Source organism: Pteronotus mesoamericanus, unplaced genomic scaffold, assembly GCF_021234165.1.
Source record: "Pteronotus mesoamericanus isolate MK-2021 breed Mesoamerican mustached bat unplaced genomic scaffold, CSHL_Meso_final scaffold_165, whole genome shotgun sequence".
Taxonomy (NCBI): domain Eukaryota; kingdom Metazoa; phylum Chordata; class Mammalia; order Chiroptera; family Mormoopidae; genus Pteronotus; species Pteronotus mesoamericanus.
In genome coordinates, this window is record NW_026555307.1 from 4,151,839 (window position 1) to 4,176,834 (window position 24,996).

The 24,996-nt window shown below is 39.3% G+C and overlaps 3 protein-coding genes across 4 annotated transcripts in view; 2 read left to right on the forward strand and 1 right to left on the reverse strand.

The window, feature by feature from the left end:
* The window catches only part of RPL13 (ribosomal protein L13), a 241,807-nt gene that overhangs the window by 8,874 nt on the left and 207,937 nt on the right, over positions 1-24,996 (forward strand). The gene's annotated exons all lie outside the window — the stretch shown is intronic.
* PDCD5 (programmed cell death 5) lies at positions 1,378-8,780 on the forward strand. The gene is made up of 6 exons (XM_054588979.1): positions 1,378-1,553; positions 2,418-2,455; positions 4,749-4,810; positions 6,551-6,642; positions 8,180-8,251; positions 8,588-8,780. The coding sequence occupies exons 1-6, from the start codon at positions 1,488-1,490 to the stop codon at positions 8,633-8,635; spliced, it is 378 nt and encodes a 125-aa protein (XP_054444954.1). The 5' UTR covers positions 1,378-1,487; the 3' UTR covers positions 8,636-8,780.
* Positions 11,162-24,996, reverse strand: part of ANKRD27 (ankyrin repeat domain 27) — a 55,654-nt gene continuing 41,819 nt past the window's right edge. Inside the window, exons 23-29 of one of the 2 annotated variants that reach the window (XM_054588972.1) lie at positions 20,611-20,808; positions 19,636-19,755; positions 16,754-16,915; positions 15,596-15,707; positions 14,540-14,618; positions 14,292-14,364; positions 11,162-12,758 (exon numbers count right to left, since the gene is read on the reverse strand). In XM_054588972.1, coding sequence (XP_054444947.1) covers positions 12,525-12,758; positions 14,292-14,364; positions 14,540-14,618; positions 15,596-15,707; positions 16,754-16,915; positions 19,636-19,755; positions 20,611-20,808 — 978 coding nt within the window. In that variant the 3' untranslated portion in view covers positions 11,162-12,524. The remainder of the gene's footprint in view (positions 12,759-14,291; positions 14,365-14,539; positions 14,619-15,595; positions 15,708-16,753; positions 16,916-19,635; positions 19,756-20,610; positions 20,809-24,996) is intronic. The other variant, XM_054588973.1, reaches the window with a different exon arrangement.

Below are 24,996 nucleotides of genomic sequence, written 5' to 3' on the forward strand. Positions count from 1 at the left end.
AACCCATTTCATAAATGGTCCACGAAGGGTCTCAACTGCGACACACTGAAATGGAAGACTTCAGACTACCATTTTATCACTGTCTCCACACCCCCAAATCTTGTCTATTTATTTACAAATTAGAGATAAGGCATTATTAATGTTTAAGAATGTTGAATTCAAAACACATAGATTCTCTATCCCCAAGAACTGAAAGAGATATTTATATTCTAAATAATATCCGTGGCAGCATTATTAACGATAGCCAAAAAGTGGAAACAACCCAAGTGTCTATTGATGGATGAGTGGATAAACAAAATGTGATATATCTATATCCTTGGAATATTTTTCAGCCTTAAAAGGAAGGACATTCTAACACATGCTACAACATGAATGAACCTGGAGGACAGAATGCTAAGTGAAATAAACTAGTCATAAAAGGACAAATATTGTATGATTCCATTTACATGAGGTAGCAGGTCAAAATCTTAAGGGACAGAGAAAAGAATGGTGGTTACTAAGGTTACTAAGGGGAGAGAGGGGAAGGGGATTGGGGAGTTGTTATTTAATGGGTATAGAGTTTCAGTTTTACTAGATGAAAAGAGTTTATGTGAATGTACTTAACACTATTGAACTGTACATTAAAAATAGTCAAAAATGGAAAGTTTTATATTATACTTCGTCACAATTGAAAAAACAGCAGGTTTTTTAATAACAGGTTACTCCACACAGAGCAGTTCCCCTACGCCAAAGCTGCACTCTCCCCACACCACCCCCGCCAGGGAGTTCACGCAGCCACAGCTGCCCACCCCAACAGCCTCCGACAGGCCCTCCTGGGGAAAGTGGTGTCCAGAAGTTGGCTCTAAATCTGGGAGAAAGGCCTGTCTGTGCCCAAGTCTCACCCTCCAAGTTTGCTTTATCTTGACTTCTTAATGATCGGTGACCAGCGAGCTTCTATCTCCGCCGCTGGTGCCCCTTTAGCCCAACCTAAGTGTACAATTTAATGTCTTTTTAGCAAATTTAAGAGTTGTGCAGCCCTCACTACAATCCAGTGTTAGAACATTTTCTAAGCCCCAGGATCCTCATCTATAAATGGAGATAACATGAGCCTGTCAATAGGCCACCAAAAATTTTGCTTGTTACTATTTTACTTGCTTACGATGACGTGTTTTTAGGTATCTATTTCATCCCACTCACACCCGGGTCCTAGCCCAAGTGATACCCGCAAGAGCAGAGCATCGACTCAGGAAAGCGAGGTGGGGCCGCGCTGGAGAAGGTCCTCAGCACGGTTTCTGCCGGTAGCGCCACCTCAAGCCCGCCGACTTGCAATCGCGGAATCGGGCCTCTCCAGGCGCCCTGGCTGCGCAGCTCCGGGGTGGATTGATGATGCCTGGGCGTTGCGGGCGCCTGCGCAGTTAGAAAGGCCGCGCTCTCCCCTTGAGCCTGGGAGAAATAGCTCCGAGTGGGCCAAGGCGCGGTTGCGGCTCTTTTACCTGGAAGGTCGCACCATGGCGGAGGAGGAGCTGGAGGCTCTGCGGAAGCAGAGGCTGGCCGAGCTTCAGGCGAAGCATGGGGTGAGCGCGCCCGCCGCCAGCCTTGCCCAGCCTCCTGCGGGGCGCCGCCCTCGCCTGAGGTAGAGGGCGCGGCCCCAGGCAGAGGTTCTAGGCGCCGCAACCGGGGCAGGGCCCGCTGGCGGGGAATCCCGCCGCTGCCCCCAAGGCCGTACTGGGCCTCTCTCCCTGTCGCGTCGTGTGGGGTTTCGGGCAGCGAGCCGACCACGTGCTGTCTCGGGTGGGGTTTGACTCTCCCCACAGGTCGCGGCCGGACCAGCTTCGGTCCGAAGCAGAATGTTTAGTCTGTTTTGACTACTGGTTCCAGCGAAATTGTTTTCTAGAATTCTGACTGCAGTAGGCGACTGACAGTTGTTGAGGGTCTGCTCAGTGAGGTAGAGTGGGGAGCGTCCCGTGCCGAGTGACAGCCCCGGGAGGGCGCCAGACACTGAACACTCATCCCGGAGGTAGAATACGCGAGCAATGACTGTGCTGTCAGGAGAGGGGGCGGACCGTGTGAGGGATGGAGCGCGAGTGTCTCCCCGGCAGCCCCGTTTGAGTCGTCAGCGTCGCCAATACCCAGCACATATTTTAGCCCCAGAAAATACTCTTTCCTCGTAAAACACGTTTTCATGGTACCGGGACTCCCCTCCTTAAGGGTGGTTTGTAGTCTAAAGCTTCACATTAGATTGTGACTTTAGAAGCTTATCAAAGCATTTTATTAAGTGGAAACCATCCCGTTGATTTCTGGGAGGCCCAGCTTTCAATTATTTGCCAAGAATTTGGTATCTACCACTGCAGGACACTATTAGGTATCTGAAACAAAATACCTTCTGTTTTTTTCTCTGTGAAATTAATTATTTGGCTAAGACAAAATTATTTTTTCAGGATCCTGGCGATGCAGCACAGCAGGAAGCCAAGCACAGGTATGGGCTGGAGCTCTGAAGGGTCGTTTCACAAGTGGTTTTTTTTAACTGTAGTTATTTTAATAGCGTGTTAATCTAAGTTTTTCCTGGAATAGTGATTTTTCATAAATCACCAGGGTATCTTATTAATTTGTTAATTAAATAAACCTCACAGTACTTACTGCCTTGTATTTAACTGGTTGCTGTTTGTTTCTCTGCTAAACTGTTACTGTCTTTAAAAGAGCACAATATTAGGACTAGCTCGTAGGGATGTTGTGAGAGTTACATGGGTCCAGTACCTCAAATTTAGTAAGTGCTAGATAACTGTTAACTGTTACACTATTCTTATTTTATCATAGCACATGGCAGAATACCTTGCACTTGGCAGGTTTATTGACTGAATAATTGCCCCATCATGCTACCTTTTAATTTCTGTGATAAAAGAACACATAACATAAAATTTACTGTGATAGCCATTTGTAAGTGTACAGTTCAGTCATGTTAACTATATTCTCGTTTTTGTGCAACAGATCTCTAGAACTTTTTCATCTTGCAAAACTGAAACTATGCTTATTGAATAACTCCCCATTTTCCCTCTCTCCTTCATGCTGCCTTTTAACTCATTCAGTGAATATTTATTGAGCACCTGCTGTAGGTCAGGCACTATGCTGGGTATTGCCTATAGAAATAGGCACGTCAGAGAAGGTGCACGTGCACGGCTTATTTTAGTGGAGGAAGACAGTGAACACCTGGGATAGTGCTAAGAAGTGAAGATGCATGAATTTCATTGATTCTAAGATGTACCTTTTTTCACATTTTAACATAACTGAAATTGGGGTGGGTTTCACGATCAGTCACTGTTGTCCTGGATTCTTCCAGAGAGGATTTACTTTTGCTTCTGCCTTCACTTGGGTACAGTTCTAATCTGAGACATCTTAAAATTAAATTCTATGCTTGAGGTTCTCCTGCCTTCCTCCTCCCCGGTGGTGTGCATTCAGACAGTAAATATGCATAACTAAAGCTTGAAGTTCAGGTTCTCAAAGGAACTTTTTTCTCCCACTCAGGGCCAGGTTTGATGCATGCGTCCTTATTTGCTGTCCCTTTCTGTGTGGCAGGTTAATTGCTTGTTTACCTTGTTGTGTTTGTTGCTCTTTGACGCCCCAGCGTTGAGTATGGGGTCTTCTATTTGACTCCTAATCTAGGCTCTTTAAATTAGAAGTACACAACACCGTGGTCCATCTTAACAATCAATGGCATCTTAGATTCAGTGAAATATAGTAACAGTTGTTTATGGCAGGGTTGAATTGAAGTACTCAGGTGCAGTAAGGAAATGGCCCATGGAATGGACTTTACATTGTGTTCCATGAACTCTAGGGCTCCTCTGATAGGGGTGGATAGTGAGCATAGCCAGCCCCAGCTCCCCCTCATTTCAGCCAAATAATTTCTGCTTTTGTCTGTGTTGAGTATTAAGTTTCTTGAAGGACTGAAGGACTTCACTTAAAAAAATTGCTGATACTTAAAAGAAGTTTGAAACCACTGTGCTATGAACATAAACTAGTTCCCACTTGGATAGGTAGAAAGGTGCAAATATAGTTGCAGAGTTATAATTTCATTCCACCTTCCCACCCCCAAAATAGAACTGAGTCTTGAAACAATGGGATTTGGTTCTAGTTTTGTCACAGTTACCTGTATCTCCTTATAGTTTCCCTAGGTGTCAAAATCTTCATCTCTGAGGTAATTACACCAATTAATCATTTAGTCTTTTAATCCAATGTTTAAATTTTTAGCACCTCTCACACAGTAGGTACTTAATAAATATTGGTAATGGTGACTGAACTGAAACTCCTCCAGAAATTATAAAAATGTAAAGTCGTATCTTTCACCCTGGTAGGTTTACACCCGTACATATAAAGCTGGCTTTTGAGAGCAAGAGTGGATTCCTCCCCACCCTCCCTCCCTTCCTTCTTAATTTTTGTTGTATTTTTTCCCATTACCATTTAGCCCCCCTATATCTCCCTCCCACCAGCAATCACCACACTGTTGTCCATGTCCATGAGTCCTTTTTCCTTTTTATTCAATACGTCTACCCCCTAACCTCCCCTGTCCACTGGCTATCATCTGCTTTCCATCTGTGAGTCTGAGTGGACTCTTCTACTGTAATAATAGCTGCTGCCATCCACATAGCACCTACTATAGTGCAATCTATATATACAGCAACCTCTCATCTTGGGAAATGTATTAAGTTACATTTTTGTGTGTTCAGTAAGAATGCTGACAGCTTAGTTCTAATTTTGTTGATCTGTTTTTGTTGTAGAGAAGCAGAAATGAGGAACAGTATCTTAGCCCAAGTTCTGGATCAGTCAGCCCGGGCCCGGTGTAAGCATCTTCAGTTTTCTTTATTTCCATAAAATTGGCTTGGGTTAGTTGAATGGTGGGATGTGAAATTATTGCTATCCCTAGATTAAATATTTATTTAACTTAAAAACACTTGAAATACAGGTATTTGTAAGAAATATGAAGTTCCTAAACCTAAAGAAATGGACTGAAATTATTAAATGTATCAGCTTGGTTGTCTTACCAAGGAGATGATCTACCCAGTGCTCATTAAGTAAAATTTGTAAGCAACAACTGTTAAGTCAGTTACAAAGTGTTGCTAGTGGTTGACCTTGGTGATAGGAGCTTGGGAGATTTATTGTATTCTCCATTTTACTTAATAATCTTTCATAATAAAAAACAGAGAAAACCATGTATCTCCTTTAGTTAAAATTTTTCATCATAAAAACCAAGAAGAAAACCATGTAGAAAAAAAATTAAATGAGCCAATTGGAATGAACTATTCTGTATTGTAACTTGCAACCCAGTTTAGAAGAGGTGGCTTTAGGTGAATTCTTATTATATATGTAGTTATATATGTAACTTATTTTTCAGAGGGCAGTCATTTTGGGTTGGCCAAAAAGTTCATTTGTTTTTCTGTAAGATGGCTGTGGTAGTGCTCAGTTGTCTTTAATGTCATTCCAATCAATCTTGTTAGATTGTATTACGACAGCTGTCATATCAGTATGCATTAAAAAATCCTTATCAAGCCCTGGCAGGTGTGGCTCAGTGGATTGAGCATTGGCCTGAGAACTGAAAGGTTGCTGGTTCAATGCCCAGTCAGGGCACATCCCTGGCTTTTGGGCCAGGCCTGCAGTTGGGGGCACGTGAGAGGCAACTGATTGATGTTCTCTCCTTATCTTTCTCTCTGCCTTCCACTCTCTCTAAAAATAAATTTTAAAAAGTCTTTTAAAAAAATTTTAAAAACCATCAACATTGGTGAATTTTTGTGTAGCCACTTTAATATTGAAAATAGAGGAAACATTTTTGGTATATACTTTTCAAGAAAGGTAAAAATCGCTAAAGATTTTTGCAGTGTATGGAGATGCTGTGACTGAATGTGTCAAAAGTGGTTTGCGAAGTTTCATGCTGGAGATTTCTTGCTGGATGATACTCCACGGTCAGGTAGACCAGTTGAAGTTGATAGCTATCAAATTGAGACATTAATTGAGAACAATAAACATTATACCATGCAGGAGGTAGCCAACATACTCAAAATACTTAAATCAGTAAAGTTCTTGGTGAAAATAAAAAATGTGTGTTTTATTTTATGGAAAGAACTAAATGGACTTTTGGTCAGCCCAATATATATTTTTTTTAAAAGCATGGGGCTTAGACTCTGAGGACCCAAGTTTAACCTTGCCACTACTTCTGTGTGGCCTTCACTGAGATTGACATGGCTGAACTTTAGTTTCCTCATTTTTTGTTAATCCTCACCCGTGGATATATTTATTGATTTAAGAGAGAAGGAGAGGCTGAGGATTGAACCTACAACCTAAGTATGTGCCCTGACCAGGAATTGAACCAGCAGCCTTTTGGTGTATAGGATTATGCTCCAACCAACTGAACCATCTGGCCAGGGCAGTTTCCTCATTTTTAAGAGGGTAACAATACCTTCTGCCCTTCCTACGTTGGTAGTCTCAAGACAAATAAGTTTGAAGTGCTTTGGAAATGCCATTGCTCAATTTTAATTTATAAATGCATTTAGTTTTGACATCTTTTTGTATTTTTTTTTCTTTTTAGTAAGTAATTTAGCACTTGTCAAGCCTGAAAAAACTAAAGGAGTAGAGAATTACCTTATACAGATGGCAAGATATGGACAACTAAGCGGGAAGGTAAGCTTGGACTGCCTTGATGCAGTTTTACTTGTTGTTACCTACTTTATGAAAACATGCCTTCAAAAGGTCATTTTTGCCGTTGCTGGGTACTCAATTGGTTAGAGTGTCGTCCCAATAGGCTAAGGTTGGGGGTTCAGTCTCCAGTCAGGGTACGTACAAGGATCAACCAATGAATGCATAAATAAGTGGAGTAGCAAATTGATGTTTCTGCCTCTCTCCCTTCCTCTCTCTGTAAAATTTAAAAAAAAAAAAAAAAAAGTTAATTTCATCTTCTGGTTACAGAAATCTTATTGGCTCTTTCAAGAAAGAAATTTTTAAAGGCAAGAATAGGTATATTGATCATAAATCCTAAAAGGTAATTGCCTTTCCTAGAATCCTCTGCTGCTTTTTTTTCATGACATTGTTGTGGAACCTTGTTGGTGTCTGTGTAACCCAATGATTGTTAGGGTCAGCTGGCTTCAATAGTTTCTATACTGAAAACAAGGTTTCTCAGTAATATGTATTAAAATAGTACCAATGTAGGTAGACGTTAAGCTTGTTTTAAAAGTGAGGGGTGCTAAAATTCCTGGTTATTACGTGTGTTGCTGTAATGCTGTGATGGTTATATTCTTGCAAGACTGTCCCTAAAGATGCACATGCACCTCACTTGCACCAGGAAGCCCTCTCCTGCCACCATGCCCTGCAGGGATCAGTCTTGCCCTGAACCCTTACACTAAAAATGGTGTGTGGAAGACTCAGTGACTGATTCGTCTTTTTTGAGTGGCTTATCTTCTGCATTTAAGCTTATCAGGGTCTCCAGGGAAGCGGTGGTGTGTCTCTCTCACTGACATAACAAAGAAGTGTAGGTGGTTGTCTTTGTCTGCTAGTGGTGATAAAGGTATTCCTAAATACCTGTTAACTTTGGATTTTTCTGGATACTTTACCCCTGCTCAAATGACTGGCAGAGCAGTTCTATTTGGAACTTAAACTAACAGGTATACCTCGGAGATACTGTGAGTTAGGTTCCAGACTGCTGCAATGAAGTGAGTCATAATCCTTGTTTTGCTGGAGGGTCTTGCGTTCACTTTGTAAAATATGCAACACCTGTGAAGTGCAGCAATGCAAAGCATAGTAAAATGAGGTATGCCTGCAGTTATAACTGGTAGTTTCTTTTTCTTTTCTTTTTGGTAAGACTTTATTTACTTTTTAGAAGAGAAGGGAGGGAGAAAGAGGGAGAGAAACGTCAATGTGTGACAGAAATGATCAATCGATCAATCAGTTGCCTCTCTCAAGCCCCCAACTGGGCACATGGCCTGCAACCTGGGCACATGTCCTGACCAGGAATCAAACTGTTGGCTCTTCGGTTTGCAGGTCGACACTCAGCCCACTGAACCACACCAGCCAAGGCAGTTATAACTGGTAGTTTCAACCTCTTGTCCTACCTCTTCTACCCTCTTAACCGTTACCTCCACACCCCAGAAAAGACTAAAATGATTCAATCTGCTAAGGTCAATTCTTTGCTTAAAAGTACTGTTTTTCTTTCTGGTTTTCCTAGGTAACAGAACAAGGTTTAATAGAAATCCTTGAAAAAGTAAGCCAACAAACAGAAAAGAAAACCACAGTTAAAGTAAGTTTCCCCAAATGCACATGGAAAAAGAGAAAAATTGCTATTTTAAATGTTATGTTCAATGTATACCTGTTGTATCTAAACAGTTTTCAGCCCATAGACATTCCCATTGTGTAACACGTGGAAGTTTGGGGAGCACAGCTGCATATATTGAGGGGTCTAATTTTTAAGGCTCTTGTGTCATCGTTCCCCCATCCCTTAGACCTAAAACACTAAGTTGGTTTAAAGACAGACAAAAATGTCTTGTTGTAGAAGGTAGAAATCTCTCTTCTGAGAAAAACTGGGTTATGCTTTTTTAAATAGATAACATTTATTTTAATCCCCCTTCCCCCACAGTTCAACAGAAGAAAAGTAATGGACTCTGATGAAGATGATGATTATTGAATTTAGGATGCTTAGACCCTGGAACTTAATGGAACAATTGCAGGACGGATAATGCTTGGCAGAAGTTAAGATCTGATTGAATGTTTACTTTGTTTATTGTTTATATACCTTTAGAAAAATAAACTTGTTATGTAAAATAAAACAATTTGGGCAAAGTTACTTTACTACTGTAGCTGAATGGACAGAAGATCTGTATTTTGCATTTTTTCCTTTCCTACCAAAAACTTTTAAACATGTAGCAGCATGAATATATCCTTTGTAATTGTGACATTAGCATTAGGTAGGAAAATGGCTATAGTAGAAATGGAAGTTGCTTGAGTAGTCTTCAGTAAAAAGAAAATAACGTCCACTAACATCATGGGATTTAAAACCCATGCATTAAGCTGAATCCACTTTAATATTTCCAAGACATAGATTCTGAAAGCAGGTGAACTATTTTTCTTCTGCCAATAGTACTTACATTTAATGTAAGAACATTCTTAGCTTTGATTTCATTTATAATGTTTTTCAAAGGCCTTGAGGTATATTAAATTATCTAACAATTACTACCTCTGTCTAAAAAAACCTCTGTAACTAGAGTGGTACTTCCATTGAAAAGAATTCCCAAAATAGGACATACTGGTAATAACACTTCAACAATAATAAATGTTTGTAAGTAAGAGAAGTGACTTCTAATGATTAAAATCTTGTTGAGATGATTTAACAACAGTTAAACATTTTGATAGAAATGCTCGGGCTTCTTCATCAAGTTGCAAGTAACCTAAAGCAAATGTCATGTTTTATATTGTGCCTCACTCCCCTTTGCTCATAAATTTAAGTCATAAATTTAACTCTAAAGTGAGCTGTTCAATACAGCCTTTTAGATGTCTTAGCTCTGAGACCCAGCCCAAGAGGAAGTTAAAATGTTTAATGTGATGAATAGAATTAGCTGCAAAAAAGTGATGGGAAATGTAGTTTACAGTTGTAATCTCTGCTTTAGCTAGCATACTGCTGAAGTATGTTTAAATTATTGTACATTTGAGAGTTTATTAGAGATTTGAAATTTGTAACTGTAGTTAATGAAGAAAATGTTGAAATTCAGTGACTGGTATTTTTTTTTAATTTTTAAAAAGATTTTATTTATCTACTTCTTTAGAGAGAGGGGAAGGGAAGGAGAAAGGGAGAGAAATGTCATTGCGTGAGGTTGCCTCTCACATGCCCCCAACTGGGGACTTGGCCTGCAACCCTGTGCCCCAATTGGGAATTGAACCGGTGACCTTTGGGTTTGGAAGCCAGTGCTCAATCCAGTGAACCACACCATCCAGGGCAGTGACTAGGATTTCTGAATGAACAAATGAGTGAGTAGAACCATTAAGAACGTCAGCATTTTTTTAAAGGAACAGAATTAAATAGTCAAAAGTACATTTCAATGAAGGATTTTGAAAAACAAAAAATCCAATTACAGGTAAATTTTGCTTTAGATCTCAGTTATATAAAAATGCCAGAGGGACACCAGACAATTCTCAGCAAGTATTGTTACCACTGTCAACTACTGATGTGGATATGTTTAAAGATTGTCAAACTCTCTGTTTCAAAGACATTTGAGAATGGAAAATGGGTCTGTATACAGGGAGAGAAGTTCTTGGGTGGAACACATTTCAGTCTAGGGAATGGGGAGTGGTTATTCTAAACTGGCAATACTTTGAATTCAAAACATTCAGAATTGAAATTTGGGCATTAGCAATTTCTAAGTTGTCAAACAAGTAGTTCAACAACACTCACCCAAACGCTGGAAAGGCCCAATGAGTGCTTTTAAAAGGGGTTCAAGTTTAGTTTTAAGTGGGAAAGCAATTGGAGGGAAAAAAACCCCAAAGTGTTTTTAAATATAATCAGGGGAAATCACTTCAGATGGCTCACTCTGCTGATTACCAGTTTAGCTAAAGAGGAAACTCCTCCCCTAAGACTGACAGTCCATTCAGGTGTTTCTGTCTCTAGGAGAAGGGTACACCAAGCTGGAAACTGCAGATTCAGATACTGCCAGTCATTGCCAATTGTGCTTTGTCCCCAGCTCTGATAGCGCAAGCAAATTAGCCCCTTTTCTCTGAACTTATTTCCTCATTTGATGATTCTGCCTGCCAGAGCAATTGTTAAAATTATATTGTACTATCCAAAAAATTTGGTGGTATCATTGTGTACTGGAAATGGCTGTTTTGATAAAACTATAGGATATGGTTTCTTAATTAGGATGGTAGAGAGCAATAGCAACTTAAGTCAATGAGTTGTTCAAAAGTGGAGAAAAGGATGAAAAATGAATTAAATTTGCAAAGCTACAGCACTCATTTCCTGTGTGGGTGGGCTCAGAAGCTATAATATATTCATTTTTGTTCTGATTTTAAAAGAAATCATTTTTGTGGACCCTATGCACCATGTCTAACGTATTGTCAGCCCTAGTCAGGGTAGATGGTTAATGATGTGCACTGAATGATCCAGTTTACATTTCAGTCAGTCACTCCTATAACTGAAAAATAAAATCTTCCTCCAGTGCTCCACACAAAGCACATGCTTGTAGCAGAGAGGTTTTGAAACACATTATCTCCATAGCAAAACATAAACTAAAAAAAGTACACCATGACACGCTCAAGAATCATAAAGTTTACTGTTTCTTTCCCATCATTTGGCACATACCCAAGGCACATTAGAAAATTAGAAATCATAAATTACTTTGTAGAAAAATAACCAGCCCCTCCCTTCTGTACATACACAAGTATTTCTAAGAACATGCACAAAGCCATTGCCCTATTACAAAGTTACTTGAAAATGTACTCAGAACAAATCCATGTTTGTGGATCTATACCAATTAACATAAAAAAATAAGAGTATAATTTATAGAAATTCATAAAAAGGAATAAATGGCATTAAATTCTAACTCAAAGTTACTTTGACCTGGTTTGTGCTATTAAGTTTTGAATCTGAATTAAAAGACAACAAAAAGATGTGCCAAATCTACTTTCTGTTACCATCATCCTCGGATGTGACAAATATTTAAGGGAAGGTTCCTAATGGAAAAGTGTGTTTCTAAAGACACTGCTACAGGTGCACGTGTGCAGTGATCAGATATCTGTACTTATTTTATTGTTAGAAAAATTATACCCACCTTTTCCCACATACATAGAGTCGAACATAGTTTCACTAAAATGAACATCAAAATGGCATTTAGGTATCTTTGGGTTCAAGTGTTGCTTTGCAAAGGAACATTTTCCAGGTACTATTTTTTTCTTCATTCAAATGTGACATTTCTGCCTGGGCTCCACCATACCATAGAACCTAAACTGCTTCTCTTCAGCTCATCCCAGTTGGAGGAATTCTTTTAGCTTGTGGTTAATTTATATATGTCACAGAGGTTTAGCACCTTTCAGCAGGAGGAGGTCAGAATCTGGTGATGAAAACTCTCACTGTAACCAAGGAACCCTAATAACTAAGAAGAAACAGCCCTGGCTGGGGCGCTCATTGGTTAGAGCGTCCTGATACGCCAAGGTTGCAGGTTTGATCCCTGATCAGGGCACATGTTAGAATCAACCAATGAAAGCATAAATAAGAGGAACAACAAATCAATGTTTCTCCAAATCAATTTTTAAAAAATTTAAGAAGACTCATACACCTCAATCTTAAGGAACTGGACACCACTAGAATTTTTGTCTAGTCCTTTTCAAGCATATTCATTAGCTGTGAAGAGGAAAGAGATGGTGATCATTTTCTTTGTTGTATCTTCCAGCCACAGAAAAGCTTTCAGGAACTCTCTGCTTTCTCTCAAGCCAAACAGAAAGTACATTGAGTTTTAAGTTCTATTCATGCTCGGCATCTTACTGTTAAGGACTCACTCCTTGGCAACAAAATTAATTTCTTATTACTGTTAAGACTGTGAAATATTAGCCTCCTGCGGAACAGTGAGGTTGCTGGCAGTCTCTGGGCCCTTCAGTACAATTGCATCATTGACAGTATGTCTACGGAGCATTCGCCTGTTTCCAGGAGCAGTTTGTTTCAGTCCACACTTCTCAGGCTGATCACCCTCTCCTTTGTCAGCAGCCTGAGATCTGTTCTGGTCTGACAGGTTCTTCTGTTGCTGTATGACTTTTTGCCTCCCTGGCTAAAGAGAAGGTACATTTCAAACAGTACACGTGTGTGCTGTACTTCAAACAACCACCATGACAGTAACAGCTACCCCTGAGTGCTTGTATGTGCCATCCAGTGTGCTCAGTACTTTTTAGACATAATTTAACTCTAACATTCCTGTGGTGATAGTTTGACATGTACACACTGCATGTGTCAGACACAGCATACATGCTCTATGTGTTTTCACATTTAATCTTTACAATTCTAGCAAGTGTGTACTATTGTTAACCCCATTCTACAGCTGAGGATCAGCAAAGTTAAGCACTCTGCCTAAAGTCCCATAGCTAGCGAGGGAAGAGCTGGCACTTGATTGAATCCACGCAGATTTCAAAGTTTGCTGGTTTCCCACCCAGCAGCAGATCTGTTAGCAAAGCCATGAAAGATTAAATATGAGCTCAAAATGGGTCATGTTAATAAAAATCACTTTAATTCTCTAAAACAAAGATTGAGAACATTTATATCCTCGTTCCAATAAACCTGTGCCACACATGCTATAAATTCAAATTTTCATCAATAGTCATATTTTATATTGGCAAGTAGCAAAGAGAAGTCATTTTTTTTTTAAAGATGTTATTTACTTTTTTAAAGAGAGGGGAAGGGAGGGAGAAAGAGAAGGAGAGAAATATTAATGTGTGATGAGATACACCAATTGGTTGCCTCTTGCACTCCCCTACTGGGGACCAGGACCTGACCCGCAACCCAGGCACGTGCTCTGACTCAGGATTGAACTGGCAACCTTTCAGTTCATAGGCTGGCGTTCAATCCACTAAGCCATACGAGCCAGGGTAAAAAGTCATGTTTTTGAGAAAAGTAACCTAACAGCACCACAGAATGTAAAGCAGGCCTCTTTTTATAATTGACTGATTAAATAGTGCTGTCGGAAGATGGCTATGTACAGAATTGTCTATATGAGCACCTGTATACTATATTTAGAGAAGTTTTTTTACCTATTTATATATAAACTTGTTTTCTTACATTAGTGATTAACAAATTCGCTAATTTGCTTAGTGAAACAAGATATTTCACCAAGTGTACACACCACAAACTGAAGCGTCTTTCCATGTGTATAACTATTTTCTACTTTTTCCTCACTTTCCTTTCTCAGCTTAGAAATGTGTTTTAAATACAGGGTCTGGCAGAAGTAACACCTGCTTGAGTGTGGTTAGTAGGATAAGAGTAGGGGTGGAATAATTTATAGTTTTAATTAGAACATTTCACCTAAAGTGTCATATGGTGTGCTTGAGTATGATATTGTTAGGTTACAGAATTACATGCTTATGATTTTGTAATAAAAGGTTTTATAATCAAAAAGCGGTGTCATTTGTGCTGGACCCTGTATAATGATAAATGAAATCTATACTCTTGACCATCCCAGTGAAGAGCTTGTTTTGTTATTGACTCTTACAGCGAAAGGAATAATGAAATGAGAAATGTGTTTACCTTGGGTTAGTTTTGAAAAAGCCAAGCTTTAAAAAATATTATTAAAATCCAGTGTTTAATAACTCACCTCATGCGAAGAATCTTCAGTAAAATTAGGGACACTCTTATCTCTTGCCATAATCTCCCTTGAAGTCCTTCCCCTGAAACCCAAAAACAAACTAATTTAGTGTTTGGGATAGCGGTGCAAAACACTGTGGTTGGCCACAAGGTGGCAGCATTTGATGAGAGCAGATTTGTCTACAGCCCATTCAAGCTGCTTTTCAGTAAAGGCAGGGAGGGTCAAAAGCACAGAATCAACTCAAACTTTATACTCACTTAAACTGACCAACTGAGTGGACAAAATAAAACTGTCTTGTAAAAGGTTCGTCTTGTAGACTATACATTTTTGAGTTCCCTGTAGAGAAAAGGATAAATATCTGAAAACTTCAAATATAGTTTAAGAATTGTTTTAAAATTATGGCATAGATACAGCCTTTCAATTTTCTTACTTTGGCAAAATTTTGAAAATATTGCATTTGTTTAAAGAAACATTTATTTATTACTGTGTGAACCCCCACGAAACAAAGAAAAATTCTTAATACACTGATGGTCCCCAGCCAATTATAGTGAGTAGCCTATGGATTATCCAGATATACGCATGGGTTTATTCACATTATTGCACTGAAGACTCATATTGTAACTTAAAAAACAAAACAAGCCCTAGCTGGTGTGGCTCAGTGGACTGAGCTCTAGCGTGTGGACTGAAAGGTCGCCAGCCTGGGTTACAGGCCATGTTCCCATTTGGGGACATGCATGTGAGAAGCAACTAATCTATGTTTTTCTCCCTCTCTTTCTCCTTCCTTTCCCATCTCTTTAAAATGTTAAAAAAAAAAACAAAAAAAAAACCCTCACACATATACCAAAACAAGGACCACCATTTAAACTATAGCAACTTAAAAAATAAAAATAAAAAAGAAGAAAATAAAATACTGAGGCCTACCTGTTTGACAAATGCTGTTCTAATTACCATCAACCAAAAAAAATTCCTTAAAGGTAGCATTTACCCCGATGTTTAGGAAATGCTTAGAAAAAGGGCTGGCTTTGGTACATGAGGCAGGAGAGAACTACCAGAGGTTGCTCCTCCTCTCCAGTTGGTGAGTGGAGGCCTGACCTTGAAGGTAATGCTGAGACATCATCACAACCAACCAGAGTTCCAATATCAAAATACCTGATAAATTAGGATATAACATACATTTCTTTGGTGTCTCATCCCATCCCCAATCACAACCATAATTACATTTTACATTCACAATTAAATGAAAGCCAGCAACAACTTGTGAACTTCCAAATAATTCCCAAATTGAGAATTACAGAAAGAATGTAAGTTCTTACATTTTTTCCTGATCTTAACAGTAACGTACTCCTTGTGGTCTGTTTCACCAACATCATCTAACGTGGCCACACAGCTTGGTACTACCTGAAGTAATTCCATTATTTTTGAATTCTACAATTTGAAAGGGAAAAGTTAACAGTAATATTTTTTTATTATTTCTCAGCAGATAATTGCCTCCTTTTGATCTAAATGTCAGTATTTGTGTAGCTGGACAGAAGAGCTAAGAAGCAACTACAGCTAAAACTTGAGGCCAAAAAGCCTACTGGTCAAGAGCAGCCCTGCATTTGGAGCCTGGCTCTGCCCTCTGCTCTGTACTCAGGGCCGGGTATTTCACTGCTCTGTGCAATTAGGTTGACAATAATAGGACCTATACCTTCAGAGTTATCATGAGTTTATCAAGGACCCAGCACACAGTAAGTACTCAATAAAAACATTCACCAATATCATTGTTTGAGAAAGTGTTAAATTGAAAGTTTAAAATATCTGAATACTGTTAAGAAATGTCTGAAACTAAAAAATTAATATAAGCCTATGAGTAGGTTGGCTTTATGGTAACTTTAACTTGTCAGCAGTTATCATTTAGCAGCCTACTAGTTGTTTACCTTCAGTAGAAAAGTAGATAAAGATTTAACATGAAAATGGGAAAAGAAAAGAGCTACCTTTTCCCCATGAGAAAGACTTTCCTCACCATTTCTCCATGGCAAACGTGCACGGAAGAATGTACATTGGTCATCACAATTCTCCATGCAAAACTCAAGAAGTTTTAAAGCTTCCATTGAACAAACTTTCTTCATCATGTTGCTCAGACCACAGATTCACTCCCAGTACAGGGAGGGTGAAACCAGGACTCTGTCTCAACTTGCTACTTCCCTGCGAGGACCTGACTGCTCATCAGGGGACCAGACTAGGACCTTAGACCTGCTGTTGGTGGGGGAGTGCTTCTCCTCAGGTCTTTGAAAACTGCCCCTGAAGGACTGACTGTTGGCTACTGAGCAGCCCACTTCTGACCAGGTGACCAAGGACCAGGTGTTCAACCACACTGGCAGACTTCAGGCACAGCAATTCAGCAGTCTGACTACTGCTATTTCGGATCTGATTTACACACAAGGATTATCTGAAGTGAGCTGTGAGGGAGCTTGGGATGCCCTCCCACTTACCTGCTCAGCACAGTCTATAGCTGTGCACTGCCTCTTGTTCAAGAGCTGAACTGATGCTCCGTGGAGAAGCAGCAGCTCCACGACGAAGACATGCTTTTCTATCACAGCCTCATGCAGTGCTGTGTTGCCCTTACTGTTAGAGACATTAATGGAGGCCCCATGCTAGAAAGAGAAACAGTACAATCAAAAGGAATGTTAAAGGTTATTAATGCAGAATCTAGATGGATATTCACTGTAAAATTCTTTCAGCCTTTCTGTATGTCTGAAATTTTTCTTAAAATGTTGGGGTTAAAGTAATATTGAGAAAAAGATTTATGTATAGGGATATTCATTGCAGCATTTATCATTATGGCAGAAAAAATAGAAGTCATCAAAATGTATAGAGCAGGGACAGTTACACACAAAAAAAACGCTATGTGGTACATCATTGGTTACGCAACAATTAAAAATTGAGGTTTTTAACATCCATATTACCAAAGCAATTTATAGAGTCAACACAATCCCTATTAAAATATCAATGTCATATTTCACTGATCTAGAACCAATACTCCAAAAATTAATATGGAACAAAAAAAGACCGCTAATAGCCTCAGCAATCTTGAGAAAGAAAAATAAAGTTGGAGGGATCACAATACCTGATATCAAACTATAGCACAAGGCCACTGCAATCAAGACAGTCTGGTATTGGAATAAGAACAGACACATAGACCAATGGAACAGAATAGAGAGCCCAGAAATAAACCCATGTATCTATGGTCAATTAATATTTGACAAAAGGGATACAAGCATACAATGGAGTAAAGATAGCCTCTTCGATAAATGGTGTTGGGAGAACTGGACTGGTACGTGCAAGAAAATGAAACTAGACCACCAACTTAACACCGTACACCAGAATAAACTCAAAATGGATAAAGGACTTAAGTATAAGTCATGATACCACAGAAGTCTACCAGAAAACATAGACAGTAAAATTTCAGATATCCCAGGTAGCAATATTTTTGTTGATGTATTTCCTGGGCAAGGGAAATAAGGGAAAAAATAAACAAATGGGACTACATCAAATTAAAAAGCCCCTGCATGGCTAAAGAAACCATCATCAAAAAAAAGAAAGAAATGGCCATATGGGAGAACATATTTGCCAATGATACCTTGGACAAGGGTTTAATATCCAAAATACAGTCTCTGGCACAAATAATGCCCCTTTTTTATTAAAAAATCATAAGCATGTAATTTGGTAACATGACAATATCATACTTGAGCACACCATATGACATTTTAGGTGAACTGTTCAAATTAAAATTATAAATCATTATACCCATATCCTTACCCTACCAACCACACTCAAGCAGATGTTAGTTCTGCCAGACCCTGTAGATGAAGAACTCAAATGATTCAACACCAGGAAGACAAACCACCCAATTAAAAAATGGACAAAGGACCTGAACTTCTGCAAGGAGGACATACAGATGGCCCATAGACACATGAAAGATACTCAACATCACTGGCCATCAGAGAGATGCAAATTAAAACCACAATGAGATATCACTTCACATCTGTCAGAATGGCTGTCATTAATAAGTCAACAAACAACAAGTGCTGGCGAGGATGTGGAGAAAAGGGAACCCTCGTCCACTGTTAGTGTGAATGCAGACTGGTGCAGCCACTGTGGAAACAGTATGGAATCTCCTGAAAAAATTAAAAATGGAACTGCTTTTTGACCCAGTGATTCCACTGCTGGGAATATACCCTAAGAATCCCGAAACACCAATTCAAAAGAACTTTTGCACCCCTATGTTCATAACAGCACTACTTACAAAGCCAAGTGATGGAAACAGCCCAAGTGCCCAACAGTAGATGAGTGGATCAAAAAACCATGGTACATTTACACAAAGGCATACTATGCAGTAGAAAGAAAGAGGGAACTCCTACCTTTTGCAACAGTATGGATGGAACTGAAGAATATTAAGCTAAGTGAAATAAGCCACTCGGTGAAAGACAAGTACCATAACTCACCTATAAGACAAATCTAATGAACAAAATAAACTAATGAGCAAAATAGAACCAGAGACATGGAAAACATGGAAGAGATTGACAACAGCCAGATGGGAGGCCTGAGGGGGATAATGGTGGAAAGAAGGGGAAGGGACTAGTTAAAGAACATGTATGAATGACATGGACATGGACAACAGTGTGGAGATTGACTATTGAAGTAGGGGGTGGACTGGGTGGAGGAGGGCAAAGTGGGAAAAATTGGAACAACTGTAAAATAACAATTTAAAAAATCCTAAAAAAATTAAAAATTAAATAGGTAGAAATTAAATTTCCTCCATAAAAAATTCGAGATTTTAATAAAAAAATTTTATACCTTAAGTGAAAATAAGCAAGATAGAAAACAATATTGATCTAAATTGTGCACATATTTTATAGTCCACTGATATGAGTTGCCTCTGAGTATAGGGTTATGACAAGCAAGTTGGGTATTCTCCTTTAAATTCCTTATTCTACAATCAACACATATAACCTTTATCAAGAGACAAAAAAAAAAAGTGACAAAGGACATTCAGCTCACACTAAAGTAGGAGTTTGATTACTCTCATACAATTCAATCTACCCTGCAGGTAAATGAGTCAAGATCCAAACCTTCAGCAAAAGCAGTGTTGGTGCCCTTCACTCTGCATCCCTGAGGCAGCGCAGACACTGAGACCCATTTCCCATCTGAGAACCACTGTATGGAAATCTGGTGCAAAGCTCCTCTCCCCAGGGGCATCTTAAAGCAAAGGGTGAGCCCCAGCCACCTCCAGTGCGCTGCCAGGGGCCCTCCACCTGATGAATGCCCATCACTGACCAGGGTCAGCAGCTCCTAGGCCGTGGCGGCCCTTTACCTGTATCAACAGTGCTGCAACTTCATGGTGGCCACTGGAACAGGCGTAAAGGAGGGGTGTGTTTCCACTTATATCCTTTTCATCGGGTTTTGCGTTGGAATCTAATAGATACTTCACCACCTAGCCCAGAGAAGGATAATTTTCAACCTTAATTAAAATTGGCAGGGAGAAATTCTCTAACTTGGTATCCTTTTGACTTTTCTCTAAGTTTATCTAGAAGGCTCTTTAGATACAGGACTGGCCTCAGGAGAAAGCAGACCAGCTTAAAGGGCCTGGGGTGGGGGGTACAGTTAATAATTACTGAGGGTGAGCCGTGTGCCAGGCACTTTTTTTTCATTTAATCATTTGACCTACCCCACAGAGATCTGAAATTATAACTCCAGTTTTACAGATGAGTAAACTGATACTTGAAGTACTTAGTGAGGTGTTAGGAGAGAGATGGAAGACCTGAAATATGGTTCCTGACTTCAGAAAACTTACTTGCATTAGAACTACTACGGGAAAATGAGAAAATGTAGATAATTTTCAAAATAGAAAAGGGGACTTCACAAAAGGCAAGCCTGCGACAGTTATCTCTTGGCCCCCCTCTGGAGCCTGGAGGGCTGTGCTCCACACCAGGCTGACCTGCTTGGTACAGACCACAGACCACAGACCACGGGCTGTGGGAACCTCAAGGTGCTGACACGTAGCCAGAGCCCTCGAAGACCAACCCCCAAGCAACAGAGAGAGCTCCTCTGGGTCAGGATCAGAATGACAGCCCAGATGGGGCTGACAGTGGGAGGGGCGTGGGCTCCAACCCCAGAAGCATCAGAATTCTGTGCTCTGTGGCTGAGTGGCCCATCTATGTGCACCTCTGAATCTAGGGGCTGGGAGGAAGGAAAGGGGCTGTCAAGCCCCTGCCCCTCTGCACATTCCCAAGTGAAGTTCTAATGGAAAGCAAGCACTCTCACACTCTGCCTGAGAGACAATCCATACCTGAAAGTGGCCTTGCTGGCAGGCCAGGTGGAGTGGGACAGCTTGGTTTGTGTTTCTGGCACCCACACTGGCACCGTGCTTCAAAAGGAGGGGGATCAGTTCTGCCCGACCATGCAGGGCTGCAATGTGCAGTGGGGTGGAGCCGTCCTGGTTGGTCACATTCACACCAAGTCCATTGGCAGGAATCTTTGCCAGCTTCTAGTAAGTGCAGAAGATAGAAATAGAAATGTCATTAGTATTTAAGAAACCAGGCTGAAGGAGCTGAAGCCAATTGCCCCCACGCCCCCTCAGCAAAATTCGAGCTCACAGTGGGATCCAGAATCAGGTTGCCCACGGGTAAATTTGAACTACTTTGGAAAGGTATGGAAGTCAAGGGATTAACTTTTATTTTCAAGAAAGCAACCCCTAAAATAATACCGTATTATGCCAAGGCAATTGAACAGGGAAGGGCAAGTCTGTTCAAGAGGTGCTGCTGGAACAATTGGGTAGCCATACATGGAAAACTGCATATCAACCCTTATCTCACACCAAAACAAAAGTTAAAATGCATTACAGACCTAATGTAAAAACTACATAAAACTTGAACACAGAAGAAAGTCTTTGCAACATTGGGATAAGCAAAGGTTTCTTAGCTAAGACACAAAGCAAGAACATAAAAGGAAACGATGATAAACTAGGCTTAAAAATGATAAATCTTTCCTCTCTAAAAAAGACTACGAAAATGGACCTTCCTGCTTTCCCTGAGGGAAATGTGGCCTGGAGCAGAGGTGCCAGACTATGGACGAGGTATAGACATTATGGATGAGGACTGGCCAGGGAATGACTTGAATTTATTCATGTACCCACAGCACTGTTCTGTGGAATACGTCCTCATACCCCATGGCATCACTGTGACAGAATTGAGCAGCTGCCTAAGGATGTTATAAAAGATGTAAGATAGTGTGACATTACGGTCCAGTGTGTGCTTAAAGGAGGTTACAAGCTCTGTGCTGATCTTGTACAACACCTTAAGAACGTAAGTCAAAATTCAGATAGATTTGTCCCTATGAAGGTTGATTTCATCAGACTAAAAAGTTACAGGTAATACATTATAAGGAAGAACAGAACAAACAGAGCCAGAGAGAATTTGATTGTGGCAATTTTATGGAATAGAAAACTTGAAAACCCTCTTGTTACAAAAATACTATGTGAAATATAATTCAAAAGCCCTTTAAATGCTTACTGGAACTCACAGAAGATAAAGAAACTGAGACCTGAGATATTAACTAGCATGTCCAAAGTCAAACACCTTATAAATGGGGGATCTAATAGTAAAACTCAACCTTAACTCTGGAGCCCAAGAATGAGACCACTAAAACATACTGTCTCTCTGGAGATGTGTTGATATGTTGAGATATATTAGGTTAACGGGAGGAAAACTTCACAAATAAATCAGCATTATTTTTTCCTGAGCTTAACTTTGATATTTACTGAAACTGACTAAGGTAACTCCCATAATTTCTGGAAGAATGGCAATATTTGTAAATAGTTAACTGCTCATTTTTCTGAAATGTTTTATATGGTATATTAATAAACTATGAAAAATTATCTTCTAAGGAAAGAATAAATATTGACCAAAAAAGAAAAAAGAGAAAGAAAATCAAAAGGCAAGAACATTCGAGATCCTGGCTTATGTTGTCAATTTGGCTCAAATAAACTCTTACAAAAATTCTCAAAAAAAAAAAGAAAAGAAAAATTTAAAAAGTCAAATCATTGAATAGTAGAAAATATTTGCAACATGTATATCTCACAAAGGACTTGTACCAACCAGAATTTTAAAAAAATAAACAAAAAACACAATGTAACTTAAAAAAATATGCAAAAGATTTTAAAATACTTTTCACAAAAGAAGACAGGTGAACAGCCCGTCAATAAACATAAAATAACATCTTTTGTTCTCAGAGCAATGCAAATCAAAATCAGGAATGACAAAATAAAGTGTCAGAAAACAGGTCAGTGATTGTTGGGGAGTGGGGGACAGAGTAACTACAGGGGGGCAGGAGGGACTATTTTGTGGTGATAGAGATATTCTGTATCTTCACTGTGCTGCTGGTGATTACGAGACCTTGAATTCATTTGTCAAACCTCATAAAATTGTTTGCTACTTATCTCCATAGTTCACCTTCATTTTTATCATGAAACTACCTTATTATTCACAGTGGTTTTAAAATCAATCATATGAAATAAGAAAAATCAGTAATTAAAAGAGTAAAAAAACTGATTTATAAACCATATCATGAAAAACAAACAAATTGTGATGTTGTATCATACATTTTGATAGTGGAATTAATTTGTCAATGTTTTCTGTGACCGATCAAGGATTAAAACTTTGGTTATCTAGTTCACTTTCTGATGATTAAAAATGTCACCACTTAAAAACTAAGCTAAATTTGCCGTGGCCAGTGTGGCTCAGTGGATTGAGCGCTGGCCTGTGAACCAAAGGGTTGCCGGTTTGATTACCATTTGATTCCCAGTCAGGGCACATGCCTGGGTTTGGGCCAGGCCCCTGGCTGGGGGCATATAAGAGGTAACCAGTTGATGTTTCTTTCACACACTGATGTTTCTTTCTCTCTCTTCCTATCTCTCTAAAAATAAATAAATAAAATCTTAAAAAAATTTAAAAAAACCCTAGGCTAACTTTAAAGGGTGAATTATACTGTACGTAAATTATATTTCAAAAAATCAAAAACAAATTAAGTCGGTGGGAACACAAAAAAATACCACTGCACACTTACCAGGATGATGGCTAAAGTTAAAAACTCAGAATACCAAGTGCTAACAGGATGTGGGGCAACTAGAACTCTCACACACTGCTGGCTGAAATGGAAAAATGCTAAAGTCACTATGGAAAGCTGGCTGTTTCTTATAAAGTTCAACATACACTTAACTGTATGACCCCAGCAATTATACTCCTAGGTATTTACCCAAGTAAACATATTTATACAAAGACATACGCAAATAGTCACAGTAGCTTTATTCACAAAGCCAAAAACAGGAAAAGACTCACATGTCTACCAACAGGTGATTAGATAAGCAAATTATGGTATATTTAACAAAATGCTACCCAGCAATAAAAAGAAATGATCTATTGGTGCAATATAGAGCTCAAAAACATTCTGCTGAGTAAAGAAAGCCACATTCAAAGAGTGTGTACAGTATGGTTCCATTCACATACAGTTCTAGAAAATGCCAATGAGTCTATAATGACGCAAAGCAGATCAGTGGTTATGTTTGCGATATGTACGTCTGACAAACTGTCCGTGCCTGGGACGGGTAGGAAGGGAGGAAGGGAAGAGCTGCACAGCAGCAGAGGGAAATTCTCAGCAGTGGTGCGAATGCTCTGCATCTTGTTGTGATGATGGCTTCATGGATGTACACATCTGTAAGAACTCACCAAATGGTATATACTTCACATGGATATACAGTAAATCTTCGCTTAACATCATCCATAGGTTCTGCGATGTTAAGCCAAATGATGTATTACAAAACCAATTTTCCCATTGGCTAATTGACATAAAGAAGAGTTAAGCTCCCACAGCATCTATCAGTGTTACATTGAAATGACTTTATTTGAGGACCTGCTATACTCTATTTTATGTAAATTATACTTCAGTAAAGCCTTTTTTTTTAAAACTCTAAATACATAGAGAATGGGGTTGGAGAGAGTTTTGAGTTAATCATAGACACAAAGTAATTTGGTTTTGTGTCTTTTTAAGAAATTACAAGAAGAAAAGATAAGAGTTTCTAAAAGCGCAGGGAACATAAGGCTTTATCCAATAAATTCAACAGATAGTGTAACATGTTTTAAGCTTCTTGTTATTATACACTGAATGAACTGAGGTGGGGAAGAACAGAGTGTAGAAAAATGCAAAAAGAACAACAGAGAGATGCACTAACTGCTTCTAGCCGCACAGACTCACTGATGACCTGGGGGCGTTGTTACTTCCCATCTTATCTTTTGAAACATCATCTGCCCTTTTAATCCTGTGTTTTTCATAGCCACTCACCTAGGGGGAGTGACTTTCTGGACCATACACATCCAGCAGCATGGGAACAGAATGAAAGATGCACAGCCATGTATACACATTACCCTGCAGCTGAAGAGCCACACATGAATGAGAAATATAGTCATTTCAGTATTCTTAGGTTAGAGTAACCCAAGGTAAAGCTTTTTAAATAAGGTAGTATAATTTGGCAATCCAAAAGAGAACACCACTATATCTTCTTTGTAAAGTCAAATTAATTTTCTTAGTATGGAACACACATTAAGTTAGAGAGCTTAGCACATGAGTACATACTATGTATACAGTGCTATTTACAACTGCTCAAAAGAAAATAAAATACTTA

What these genes read in the sequence shown, in the direction of transcription:
- PDCD5 (XM_054588979.1), top strand. Translation starts at nt 1,488, where the DNA reads ATGGCGGAGGAGGAGCTGGAGGCTCTGCGGAAGCAGAGGCTGGCCGAG. An exon ending in AGCTTCAGGCGAAGCATGGG is followed by an intron (nt 1,554 to 2,417) that starts GTGAGCGCGCCC and finishes TTATTTTTTCAG; the next exon opens with GATCCTGGCGATGCAGCACA. An exon ending in AAAAGAAAACCACAGTTAAA is followed by an intron (nt 8,252 to 8,587) that starts GTAAGTTTCCCC and finishes CTTCCCCCACAG; the next exon opens with TTCAACAGAAGAAAAGTAAT.